This window comes from Heptranchias perlo, chromosome 23, assembly GCF_035084215.1.
Source record: "Heptranchias perlo isolate sHepPer1 chromosome 23, sHepPer1.hap1, whole genome shotgun sequence".
Taxonomy (NCBI): Eukaryota; Metazoa; Chordata; class Chondrichthyes; order Hexanchiformes; family Hexanchidae; genus Heptranchias; species Heptranchias perlo.
The window spans coordinates 27,993,657-28,007,574 of NC_090347.1; the positions used below are offsets into that span (position 1 = coordinate 27,993,657).

A 13,918-nucleotide genomic window follows, 5' to 3' on the forward strand; every position below is an offset into this window, starting at 1 on the left:
ATTTTGCATTTAATAGCTTTTAAAATGAATTCAATGTTTGACAGTGAGAATCACAGTTAAACATATGATTTGGAAAGTAGGGCCTAAATTTTAACCCGACCCCAGCCTGCCACCAAACCACACATTTCTGGTTTTAAGGAAGGCGGGTCGAGGGGTGGGCAACCTGCCCGCTCTTAGGAGGTGGGTCGGTCACTGAAAGCTTTCAAGGAGGCTGCGGGTCTCCATTTTTAAAGCTTTTTTATTTTTAACCCCTGGGGGCCGGGATTCCCGAGCCTTCTGTTTTACGCAGCTGGGAGGAGGCGAGAAGGTGAAATTGTAGGTAAATGCCTTTATACCACAGCTCGTGGGCCCAGAGGAGCCGGAGTGTTTCCCCCAGGCCCAACAAGTCTACCTGCAGTGACCCCCCTGATGATCCCCGACCCCGACCGCCTCCTCCCTGACCGACCCCCATCTAAGACCTACCTGCTTGCATCCACTTCCTTCCTCTTCTCCTGTCCAACTGACGGCTGGCCTGTCGGGCGGGAAACCGACAAAAAAAAATGTCTTCTGGGTTTCCCGTCAGAAATTCGCCCCCCCACCCTCTTCCCTGCCCCGGGTTAAAATTTAGGAGTCCATTCTGACTCCCAGGCCTGATTTACAGGAGCGCAATACTGACTTTGAGAAGACATCATGAAGAACAAGGTGCTGCAGTAATAATAACTGTCCCTGGATAGTTTTAGACAGTTTAATAAATACCAGTGGATTTCCCATGCCATTGCTCACAGGTGTCCTCATTGTAATGTTTAGTTGCTAACTTAGCTTGCCCATTTAAGAGCACTGCTTCAAATAGGCAAATCCAGATAATTGTAACTACAGCATTTATAAAGTGCTGAGGTCAATCAGAGGGCAGTGGTAAGTGCATGTAATTTTTAGGCTCCAGGTGACAGACTAACTTTTTAAAAGTTGTTTGCATCTGTAATTAAGTGTGAAATTTTGAAGTATGATGTCTAGTGTGACATCTGGAGTATGACTGATGCACTAGAATCAAGAGTGCGTGGCTAAACTTTAATGTTGTTTCTATGCTTAATTAATCATATTTTTCCTATGGTGCTAAATTAGAATGGGAAATATTCATTGGGTACTCAGTGTATTTGTTTAGATCTAACTGTTGGCAATATTTACCAGCCAGGGCTAAAAGCTTCCAATAAATTTGTATTAGTACTAGAATAACCTAGAAGCAGTAGTACTATAGAGGATGAAATCTTACTGTCAGTATGACCTAGCTTTGCACAAATGATTCAAAGATCATATTTTGCTTAGTTGCAGCTTCGGCTAAGAGTCATCAGGCAAAGACTGGATTGGCGACAAAGAAGAAACACTCGCCGAGGTGGAAAGTAGATGAGGATGTCCACACTGAAATTGAACATCCAGCTGCGATAATTGTAACAACATCTTTCCAGGCTACCTCAGGGGTCACTCATTACAAGGATTTCCTCCGCTGTCTTCCTGTTAACCTGGCAAAATTTATACTTGGTGAGAGCTGATTTTTTTCAGGCAAAAACCCGGTTGGATTATTTGCTCTACATGGCTTGGGAAATGTGTATGCAGTAAGGAAAAAATAATTTAATAGAATTAATTTTTGATTGGGGAACTACTACATTTTTAAGATAGAGTCCACTGTAATGCAGTACAAACAATGGTTTGCATTTAAATGACCCAAAAGAGACATACTGATACAATGTTTATATTTACAATATTAGCTTGTTCTGCAAATGATCTGGGTAATCTGCTTCAAATCACTTTCTGCATTTAGAGTATAATTTTGTGAGGCTCTGGTAGTCATGATTGCAGATCAAAAAGCCTGATTATTTCTGACACGCAATCACGTCCAGCAAAATTCTGCATCGTAATTTCATAGCAGAACTCTGCTGTACTAAGAGCATGTTATTTCCTGCTCACACTTTATTCTGGATCATGAATCAAAAAAATTTTCTTGATGCATTTTTGCGCTCAAAACAATGTTCATTGTCATATTGCAGTACGATTATAGTTTGCATTACAGAGAAGTTGGTTGATACTATTTTGAGGTGCAGCAGTATTGACAAATCAGAGGGATTTACACTGCTGTGCCATACTGCTACGACTGCTACTGGTTTCATACTGGTATAGCATTGCAGGTGGTGTATTGGTGAAGTGGAATAGGTAGTCCATTTCATTTGGCCTCTCTTCTCTTTCCCCCCCACCCAACACACTCTTGTTACCTCAAATGTACAGTCTCATGGCCATGCTGAAATCTGGTATAACTCAGCCATTGATGCCTCGAGATTGTGAGGGCCGATGCCACACGCAGGGCCTCACACCCTTGCAGCCACGGGTCGGATATTGGGTGTAGGACCGTGTGCGTCAGATTCCTGCCACGCCTGATTTTATGAGATGTTTTGGGGCCAATGAATAAAGCTGCATTTCTGGCATGTAAAGCCTCATTGGAATATTTAAATATAATGTATAAAATTTACTTGCTGGAAAGTGTTATGAGTTTGGGTGGACCTCTGGCCACAGCGCCTTGTCCATAAAAAGTGGGTGCACCAGAGTGTTTGGGAGCTCCCATGCTCAAGGAGGCTTCTTTAAAGTGAGAAAGTAACTTGTTTTTTGCAATTGTACCTTTGGCTGCATTTGCTGCATGTATTAGTTGGGTATGCTGGGTTGGGTTGGGTTTGCATTCTGTCCACCAATGCCCCCCCCCTACTCCAAATCCAAATAAGAGTTATTCTCATTATTCTTGGTTACTGCCGACTTTACTTTTACAAAGAGGTGTGAATGGGTATTCCTTTGGCAGTTCCAAATGCGGCATGTAATTGAAAAGAGCAAGAGGAGTTCGTGAGGAGCTAACAAATCTAGTTGCAAATGATCTCAGGTAAATTGGTCACACCAGTCGCTACATGGCAGCTGTCTCTGGACATGCCAGAGGACACTTCTCTATGCTGCCTCTGCTTCACAATATAGGTTGGCACAAAGTAGTGCCATCTGCTGCACAATGACCTGCAAATAACATCAGGATCAAAGAACATTTTTCCTGTAGAAGGGAAGGTTACCACAGCATGAAGCTTTTATGCTACTACATCTTTCCAGGCTACAGGCATCTGCCACATCAGGGAAGTGGCAACTAGTATTTTTGCAAGAGGTAACACCTTCATCACTTTTCTTGCGGACGGAGGCACCAGCTGGACAGAACAACGACGATATCGGGCCTGTAATGAGGAAAACATCCCAAGACACTTTGCAAAGGGGTAGGAGAAAAAAGTTAGATAAAGTAATAAGTGAGCAAATGCCGAGCTATGGACCTCAATTTTAACTATACCTGCCTGGCACATATCAGGCAGGAGGTCATTTAAAATGGATTGGGGGACTTATCCACTCCTTTCCTGCCCCAATCTGGCCAACTGAAATTTTAAATTGCAGGCGGCAAGGACACCCCCCCTAAGCTGGTGGGGTCCTCTTCAAATATGAAGGTCAGGCTCCAATGATGCCATTTAATCTGAGGCCTGAACGGTGGAGCCGTGATGGTTCCCCTGCCAGGGACAGAAGAGACCCAGCGAGGTAAGTTTTGAAATTTATTTTTAGTTTTCTTGTGGGCCAGGAGGAGCAGGTGTGCTCCCCGGGGCCCCACATGTAAACCTTGGGCCAATCCTGCCCGGGTTTTCCCTTCTCCACCCTTGAGGGGTATTCCCCTCCCTGAGCCCTCGGATGGACATACCCTGTGCCAGCGACCGTTCCTGTGGGGCCCCGGCAGCGGCCTTCTGTTGCCTGAATTCCGGCTCCCACCTGCTGGCCGGACAGTCATTTCTGCCGGGTTGCAGAGACAGGTTGATATGAGCTGAGGCCATGAAGGGATTTGAAGATAATGAGGATATTAAATTTAACGGCACCATTGCAAAATCAACCCCAAGAGGAAGGGGCTGCTGAAAATGCACGTGTGAACATTCACAGTTGAGGCTCACAAATGAAAAATGGCAGTTTGGTGAGGTACTGGATGCCACTGGTGCCCATAGAACCCCAGAAAGGAGTCAGTGGCTTCAGAATAGGACAGGAAAAAATAAGCACAAAAAAACTTTGCATTCCATTTCAAAAATGATAAATTAATATACACTTAAAATGATGAATCTACATAACATATTAACACATTACAGTCAGTTTGTGCAAGCACAAAAAAATATTAGTTTAAATGGTTACACTTCAAAAGATGTTTTAAAACGTACTTCATGAGTAAAAATTTCACTACCACCATTGGTTCGATTAACATTTTTAGAACATGTTGCTCACCATAAAATCATGTCATGTGTGAACAACAAATAAAGGAATTTGCCCGCTGTATAACACAGTTTCACATGTGGAAGGCTGCACTCTTTTCTTAACTAAAGCTCACTCAATGCACTGCAAACTACCTTAATAAAACAAGGAAAACGAGATCCCTTGAGGAATCAACCAGGTTTTTTTTTAATTGGTTCATGGGAAGTGGGCGTCACTGGCAAGGCCAGCATTTATTGCCCATCCTTAATTGCCCTTGAGAAGGTGGTGGTGAGCCGCCTTCTTGAACCACTGCAGTCCGTGCGGTGAAGGTTCTCCCACAGTGCTGTTAGGTAGGGAGTTCCAGGATTTTGACCCAGCAACAATAAAGGAACGGCGATATATTTCCAAGTCGGAATGGTGTGTGACTTGGATGGGAACGTGCAGGTGGTGTTGTTCCCATGTGCCTGCTGCCTTTGTCCTTCTAGGTGGTAGAGGTCGCGGGTTTGGGGGGTGCTGTTGAAGAAGCCTTGGCGAGTTTCTGCAGTGCATCCTGTGGATGGTACACACTGCAGCCACTGTGCGCCGGTGGTGGAGGGAGTGAATGTTTAGGATGGTGGATGGGGTGCCAATCAAGCGGGCTGCTTTGTCCTGGATGGTGTCGAGCTTCTTGAGTGTTGTTGGAGCTGCACTCATCCAGGCAAGTGGAGAGTATTCCATCACACTCCTAACTTGTGCCTTGTAGATGGTGGAAAGGCTTTGGGGAGTCAGGAGGTGAGTCACTCGCTGCAGAATACCCAGCCTTTGACCTGCTCTTGTAGCCACAGTATTTATGTGGCTGGTCCAGTTAAGTTTCTGATCAATGGTGACCCCCAGGATGTTGATGGTGGGGGATTCGGTGATGGTAATGCTGTTGCATGTCAAGGGGAGGTGGTTAGATTCTCTCTTGTTGGAGATGGACATTGCCTGACAGTTGTCTGGCGCGAATGTTACTTGCCACTTATCAGCCCAAGCCTGGATGTTGTCCAGGTCTTGCTGCATGCGGGCACGGACTGCTTCATTATCTGAGGGGTTGCGAATGGAACTGAACAGTGTGCAATCATCAGCGAACATCCCCATTTCTGACCTTATGATGGAGGGAAGGTCATTGATAAAGCAGCTGAAGATGGTTGCGCCTAGAACACTGCCCTGAGGAACTCCTGCAACAATGTCCTGGGGCTGAGATGATTGGCCTCCAACAACCACTACCATCTTCCTTTGTGCTAGGTATGACTCCAGCCACTGGACAGTTTTCCCCCTGATTCCCATTGACTTCAATTTTACTAGGGCTCCTTGGTGCCACACTCGGTCAAATGCTGCCTTGATGTCAAGGGCAGTGACTCTCACCTCACCTCTGGAATTCAGCTCTTTTGTCCATGTTTGGACCAAGGCTGTAATGAGGTCTGGAGCCGAGTGGTCCTGGCGGAACCCAAACTGAGCATCGGTGAGCAGGTTATTGGTGAGTAAGTGCTGCTTGATAGCACTGTCGACGACACCTTCCATCACTTTGCTGATGATTGAGAGTAGACTGATGGGGCGGTAATTGGCCGGATTGGATTTGTCCTGCTTTTTGTGGACAGGACATACCTGGGCAATTTTCCACATTGTCGGGTAGATGCCAGTGTTGTAGCTGTACTGGAACAGTTTGGCTAGAGGCATGGCTAATTCTGGAGCACAAGTCTTCAGCACTACAGCTGGGATGTTGTCGGGGCCCATAGCCTTTGTTGTATCCAGTGCACTCAGCCGTTTCTTGATATCATGTGGAATGAATCGAATTGGCTGAAGACTGGCTTCTGTGACGGTGGGACTATCGGGAGGAGGCCGAGATGGATCATCTACTCGGCACTTTTGGCTGAAGATGGTTGCAAACGCTTCATCCTTGTCTTTTGCACTCATGTGCCGGACTCTGCTATCATTGAGGATGGGGATGTTTACAGAGCCTCCTCCTCCCGTTAGTTGTTTAGTTGTCCACCACCATTCATGACTGGAAGGTGTAACTCAGATATACCTGGAATAGCTTAAGGTGCCACTTACTGGTTTCTGGTATGTTGCGGAATTGGGAAACCCATTTTGACGCAGCCTAGTGGCCAAATTTAGGCTCGTGTTGAGCATAAATAGGCTCGTGTGGAGTATAAACACTGGCATAGACTGGTTGGGCCGAATGGCCTTCTTCCGTGCTGTAAATTTTATGTAAAATTTAGCAACTGCATTACTGCATAAAGAATGCGCTTTCTATTTGGCCAGAGTTGTAATAACACTTCTGGTTATTCTTGCTGTCAGGCTGTTGCCATGTTTCCAGATGATTTTGGATATGAACTTCTAATTAGCTGTTATTTTCCCACCTCCCTCAATGGAACACTCTAAAACAGTGCAACACTCCATCTACTGGCCCAACTAAAAAAGACAGCTCTCCGCCTGAGAGCAAGTAAATTTGAATGCCAGTTGAGGCTGGATCGGAGCATGTGACCTCCTGGCACTTTAATGCTACCCTGCCTACAACAAACTGTTCATCTGAAATTATTGCTCACTCATGATTCATCAGTGAGGGTAGATTTCCATCACCGTTTGTCTTCAATGCACTGAAATTGAGGTGAGAATGGAAGAATAGTGACTGAGACTTATGTCTGTCTGAAGATAACTATCATTTACACATCTCAAATTCATTTCCACTAAAATTTATCATAATCGGATTGCTTACCATGGAAATTGTCTCAATTCCAGGCACGCTAACCCCATTTCACAGTTTAAAATCTGCAGGAAGTTTATATCCAGACGCATCTTACAATTAGTTCCTGCTTTAAATTTAAAAATCTCTAATGAATTAAATATTTGTTTCTATTAGGTTTTCTAAATAAAAAAACTCTCAAAAACTGCATGTCCGTTTCGTGCCACTGGTGTTATTTGGCAAAGGATATCACTAGAGATCAATTGGCCCTCCAATGCATTTTTAATGACGTCATGAAGTTACAGGTATCATTAACAGTATTCTTTATGTATGGTCAGATAAATTTAACATTAAAATTCCTGCCATCTGTCCCTGTTGTTGCTTATAGCTTTCACTGTGTTAAATCAAAGCCGGTTTGTATTTTCTGCCTACAGTAAGATGGGAACCCACCTGGTAGTGAGGTGCTCCATCTCAGAAGGATGAGATATTAATTAAAAAAAGATCTTATTTCAGTAATTGGTTGTGAGGTGTCTTGAAATCGTCGCGATGCTTGCAGTCCTGGCTGTACTGTCCTCCCAGCAGCATCAAGTGGACATCTGGCAGAAAATTGTGTACTGCTTATGATATGCCATCAGTAACAAAGCACAATTATCTACATAGTCCAGCACTGCTTGAGAACATTAGTTTTAATCCAGTTTTAATTTGGTTCTGATAAATGATTTCAAAAGAGAATTAATAAAAGCTTTTGGGTGTCAAACTTTAAAATATTACAGTCAGAATACTCAGATCATCCCATACCTAGATTGTGAAATTAATGTAATTGTGTAAAATGTCACTAAAAGCAAGTTGACAGATTGACAACCTTAGGCTAAATTTATACACCATAAAATCCGATCCTATGTGCAAACTTTTAAGACCTGTGAAAATGGAGTTCTACTCCTGGATTATCATAAAAGTCACAAAATTTACATGCAGAAAAATAGATTTGTGTTGCATTTTGCTTTGCCCATTTCCTCCACCCTCCATTTGCTGCAGTGCATTTTTTTGCACTGTGCTGTGGAGAAGGGGGCAGACATGGAGCATCTATGGGACTCAGCCTCTGACAAAGCTATTTTATTTTCCAAAAGCTGCATACTCTCTGCAGTTACTGCACCCCTTCATGAATATTGGCAATACATAGTAGAATATATCATTATTTTTTAAAGATGGAAATTTATGTTTTAATTGAAAAATTCCCTACAATTTACTCTTGTCTGAGAGGAAAGTAATGATCACAGTATTTGCGCTGTGCTATCGAAGACCATTCATGCCTCATTTACTTCATACGGTTGCCTCTGATAGCAAGCATGTAAGATAAACAACCCAGCACCAAAGCAGCCAGACACTGAAACCCAAAAGCTTTGGGGGCAGCATCATGTGTGCCTCAGAATGGCAGAAGGCCTATGGGCAGCAAAGGTAAATGCCAGCACTTGCATCGGGACCCTCATTTTGATTCTGGCCCCACCTGTTCAGACCAGCAGTCTGCTTTTGCATTGTTGACTTGTGCAGAACTTTTCCTGACACCAGGGAAAATCCACAGCCTGTGTACAGGATTGTTTTAGAGTTGCGTTTTCAACTCACACCTGTTGAAAGCCTTGCATAAACATAGTTTTGCTATTTCTACTAAATCTGTCCCGCAATATGAATGGGGCGACATTGGTGCCTAGGAAACTACTTCCATTGCAAGTAGTTCCATAAAGGAATTGGAGCATCAGATGCCCCTTTGGAATTATAGTGCAGTAACAGGAAAGTACAGCAGAAATCCAGTTTGCAACACCAACTAGAATTAAATAAAATGGAGCCTCAGGTCATAATGAGACCTGGCGCACTGGTTCACCCAACAAGCCAACAGATTACTAAATTCATCTCATTGGAGAAGTGAGTGTGGATAGAGGAAAAAGTAGAATAATGGGTACAGCATTATTTGTTCACCTCTGGGATCTGGGTTTGGCTCTAACCCACATGGGATAGGTTTCCTCTCTCTGCCAAGTGTAAGGGCCCTATATAAAATAAGCTTGGGCTATCTCAACCTGTATGTCCACAGCACAAAACTGCACATAAATTAGCCGTTCCAGTCAGAGAATAGGATGTTGGCTGGTGTGGAAACGTGAAAAATTCTTAGAAGCTTAGAGAGAGTTTTACTCTGCATTTGGCTGTACCATACTTGACCTGGGAGTGCTTGATGCTAACACTGGGTACTAAAAGAGGAAACGTATTCCATTTCTTTGCATGGACATCCTTCGTCTTGATGAGTTGAATATATTTGATATGTATATAGAAATGTGTTGGGGCCTATTTTCAAAACAAAATTGTGAATGTTTCTAGCCCCATTTTCCCATATTGACTTGCAAAACTAGTTTCTTGTCTAAAGGCTATTTCCAAAGTCACAATGGGATAGTGATCTTTTTATGGAAGAATGAGAGTACTAGAGTATGAACAGTTATGGGACAAATGGCCTTTTCTAATCCTTGGCCTTCTGTTGTTTATAAGGTGCAGTTTGTTCTGAATCTCTTAGAGCAATGGAAACTCATTGTGAGGGATGTTAACAGCTCCTATTATTCCTCTGCAAGTTTTTTTTAAAATCTAGATGGTAGACATTGGAGATGTCGGTCTGGGGCTTTTTCTGAGGTTAGCAGAATGTCTCCAGTGGATACTTATATCATTTCCATCTACAATTTTAATGATAAAATCCAAACCTACGAATTTTTTTGAAAGAGTTGGAAATGTGCTGAAAACACACTTCCATTTTTTTTTGAGGTAGCTTTGAAAATCGGCTCCTTTGTGATAGGCAGCAAGACATTTTTTTTGATACAATTGTCTTTACCATAAAAAATGAAAGGAAATAGGTGACAACACAAAAATGAAAACAGCGGAAGATGTAAATAAAGAAATGGAACAAAAAGATCATGAAGTAAAGCGAAAAGGGAGAGGAGAGAAAATTAGAGGAGAAGAGAAAATCAGTAAGAAAAAAGGAAAGGGAAAGGAAACAGCCCTAGAAGCATGCATCAGGCAACTAGAAAATAAAGATGTACAGATAAATAATAAGAAAAACTACAAGAAGAAGCTTGACACAAAAGTAGTGCAGGTATTTATGAGAACTGACCTCTTAGAATGATAACTATACGATATAAGGGGGTTGTATTTTCCACTTAGCAGAGTGTGGAGATATTTTCATCAGTAACATCATCAAATTGCCACTTTTTAGATGCTTCTGCAAATTGTAACAGCTAATCCTTTTCAAGTATTTAATGATATAAATAATTTGGGCACAAGCCTCTTGATCGTGGCTGTCTACCAATGCTTCTAGTGTTGAAAGAGGAGTGCAAAAAGGGGAAGCAGTGAGTAGTGTAGAACTATTGATATTTGTGCTAAAAGAAATATCTCTGTCCTTTTTATGGAGCAACCTGAGTAGAGCAGATAGCATGAGTTTAAATTTCCAGTTAATATGTATGGCCCCTGCCCTCTCGGAAATTTTCCTTGCTTAAATATAAACCGTTCTACTGTGTGCTGTATGGAATCTGAAGTTGAGCTATTTGTGCTGGAAGCCCTAAATTGCCGAGCAGCCATTTATGTTTCTGGGAAATGTACCTATATTTCAAGAACACAATACTGCCTGGGCTGAAATTGCTCAAATTAGTGATGCCATGTCACAGGTTGAGCAGAGGTGGAGCAGATTATAGAAAACATCTGAATGATGAAAAAGGGGCTAGAAAGGACAAAAATAGGCAAGTTCAGAGTCCTATTAGAGAGTGTCATACATGAAAAGCCCCCGAAAGCTTGTGGGATTAAAAATAAAATCGTTGGACTATAACTTGGTGTTGTAAAATTGTTTACAATTGTTAACCCCAGTCCATCACCGGCATCTCCACATCACCATATTTACTGGCATAACCTCCTCCCAGTTTGTTACAGTACAAGTGCCTTTAATTAGAGTCCAGTTGGAAATAATGATTGTGCTTATCGTGAGGTAGAAAATGTAAACACTGGTATAATTACCACTCAGAATGAAATATATCACTTTATATCCAGCACTGGTGCATATAAAATTATACAACTGCTAAATGGAAAATCCAACCTAAATGTTGCTCAGAAATAAAACAGCAAGACTGGAGACATCTGTCTTTTATATTCTGGATATTTAATCTTCTTATTTAAAGGAGATAAATGAATTTAGAAAAAGTAGCCAGGTATAAAAAATGTAGACTTTTGGATTAAGGCAATGGTAAATAAGTAACTTTCAAACCCTGCAACTAATGCTGGTTCCACTCTTACTAGACAATGTTTTGCATTTAACCATGCCAGCTAACTCTATAAGCTATTTGTTTTTGAAACAGTGGACGTTTGTACTTCCTCAAAGCATTTAATGAGATTTAGCATATTATTGAGATTGAAGGATCAATCCATGTAGAAGTGAACCTCCATCTTTGAAAAGATAAGTTATCAGTGTAAGTGTTCACAACAAATAAAACATTGATAAGTTACATGAAAAAAAGTAAAAGAAGATTAGCTCCCTGCGGCTCAAACATGTGAATTAAAATACTGAGTCAGCACAAATACCATTTTTACGAATTGCATTGAGTATAGTTGATAAACAGTGGTCATTTTTTTTTAGGAAAGATTATATGGAACAGTTTGGAATTGTTCCATTATCACTTGCTATGCGAGTGCTAATACAAAACCAGCTACCCACTGATCTATGCTCTCTAGATGATTTCAAAGAAGAATTATTACTCAGCAGGTTATGCAAATGATCATAATTTTCAAAAATAAAAAATAGGGTAATTACTTGAGATGAGCTATTTACTTTAATATTGTTATGGATTTTAGTGGAGAGCAGTAGTTGGTATATAGAAGATGTAAATTACTTCAGTGATGTGGTAGCACATTGTGGTGAGATGTGGGTCTATGCTTGTATTCTCATTTACAAGTATCTTACCTTGACTGGGCTGTCTGGAGGAGACACTGGCTAAGGTCTGAGTGGGTCCTCATAGAGTGAGGGGAAAGATCTGAGCTTGTACCATAAGCTCCCAGTGTTTGGTTACGAAATGCCATTGACAGTAATGTGAGGGCAGGTCATTTTCCCATCATGGTGCGGAATTAAAAGGAGAGAAAAAAATAACATAAAAAATAAAGAAAAAGATTAATATGTAAGTTAAAAGTGGAAAATACTTTAATTGCGCAGTAGGTCCAGTAGCATCTGAAAGGATGAAAGATAGATGAATGTTTCAGGGACAGACTCCTTTGAGCAAGCTTTTTACCCAAATATCCAACTATCCTTTCAGGCGCTGGTGAATCTGCTGGCTATTTCCAGCATTGTCTGTTTTTATTGCAGATTTCTTTAATAAGATCTAAATTGAGAAATAATATATTTTAAAGCATATGTTTTTTTCCTCACCATATTTGTTTTATAGGGAACAGCACCTCAAAATGTTAGCATTGTATATGCAAACATCTGTTACATTGCAGTACCAAGAGTAGATGACAAAGGATTCGTCTTCCCAACACAAAATTTAAAAGAAAAGGTACAGAGTTTTGCAGAAAAACATGACAACAATGAAGTGTATTTGCCTAAATTGCACATTATAAAGGGAGATGTCTATGTACGTACTGTAGATCTCAGTGCTCCCTTGTGGTTGTGCTTTATGCGTTAGCACTGCTGATCAGAATCAGCCTGGGGACAACCTTTAAATAAAAATTTCTCTTCAGTGAAATGAATAGGAATGGAGGGAGCAGACAATGCAGAGCAATGAAATTTCCTTTTAGGATCATTTGCAATTTGCTAACAAAAACAATTGATTTTACCCAGAAAATGTTAAAAGGAATCCATAGCGGTTTAAACAGGTGCACAGAGCGCTACTAAATGCATTTATGCGTAGGCTAATAGATGATTGGACATGAAATAGGCAATAGTTAAATCAAGGGGGCCTGAGTGGCCTTCAGTGACATCAAGCCCGTAATGCTTCATTACTGCCACTGGCAGCCATTCTTTATAACAGAGGTCATATAGTGTTTATATTTAATCAGCATGATGGGATTGTCTGTGCAACCATGGTTGTAAAAAAAATGACCAACCTCCCAATCCATCAATTTGAACAAGAGGCATAAAGTGTAAAATCACACAGTTATTCATTCACAACAGATACATCTGTTGGGTCAGTTGGGATATCAACTAACAGGTAGGGTTGTTTAAAACATTTCTACTAGCTAAATACACACTTTTCCCATTGCTGGTTGTATGATACACGTGTATAGCTGGATTATTCACTGTGGCTTTACAGTTACAATGTTAAAGGGATATATTTTTGCTACCTCAGTTGGTCAATTTCAGTGCAGTGAAGGAACGACGGCTACACACAACCACCCCTTTAAATCTGATCTTTTTAGCCAGGTGACAGGTGGAATACTCACTTTTGAAATAGCAAAAAAGCACCAAAAACTACGAATAAGAAATAATTTCTTTCTTTTAAAAAGGTAGCATATTATTATTCCCTTTTTCTCTTTCTACATTTTATTTCAATACACCAAATATTACAAGCAGATTGTAAGTTGAAACTGGAAAACCGACAGACAGCATTAACAATGACTGGGATATGTATAGCAATTCCAAACCATATACTTGCATCACCATCTAGTGGTAAGTCATTGAAATGGCTTAATATTGGATTCAAAGCAGAAGATGAACTGGAAAAGAATTGTTTCAGTCCTTGTTGCCCCCAAAACACGCAAGGCCTAAAAAGCATCACAGATGAAGCAAAGATAACAATTGAAAAATAAATCTCAGAAGAAAAAAAATGTTATCAGCAGTTTTAAAAAAAAATTCTCTCCTTCTCTTTAGATCTCCCCATATCACAATTCATTCTGCGTTGGTAATAGTGTGATCTACTCCAGGCTTCAGCCAGTGCCATTCATGAG

The 13,918-nt window shown here is 41.2% G+C and overlaps 1 protein-coding gene across 2 annotated transcripts in view; it reads left to right on the forward strand.

The window, feature by feature from the left end:
• The window catches only part of fbxw10 (F-box and WD repeat domain containing 10), a 53,125-nt gene that overhangs the window by 15,376 nt on the left and 23,831 nt on the right, over nucleotides 1-13,918 (forward strand). For both annotated transcript variants that reach the window (XM_068004275.1, XM_068004274.1), the window contains exons 3-5: nucleotides 1,300-1,512; nucleotides 7,145-7,272; nucleotides 12,418-12,528. In XM_068004275.1, coding sequence (XP_067860376.1) covers nucleotides 1,300-1,512; nucleotides 7,145-7,272; nucleotides 12,418-12,528 — 452 coding nt within the window. The remainder of the gene's footprint in view (nucleotides 1-1,299; nucleotides 1,513-7,144; nucleotides 7,273-12,417; nucleotides 12,529-13,918) is intronic.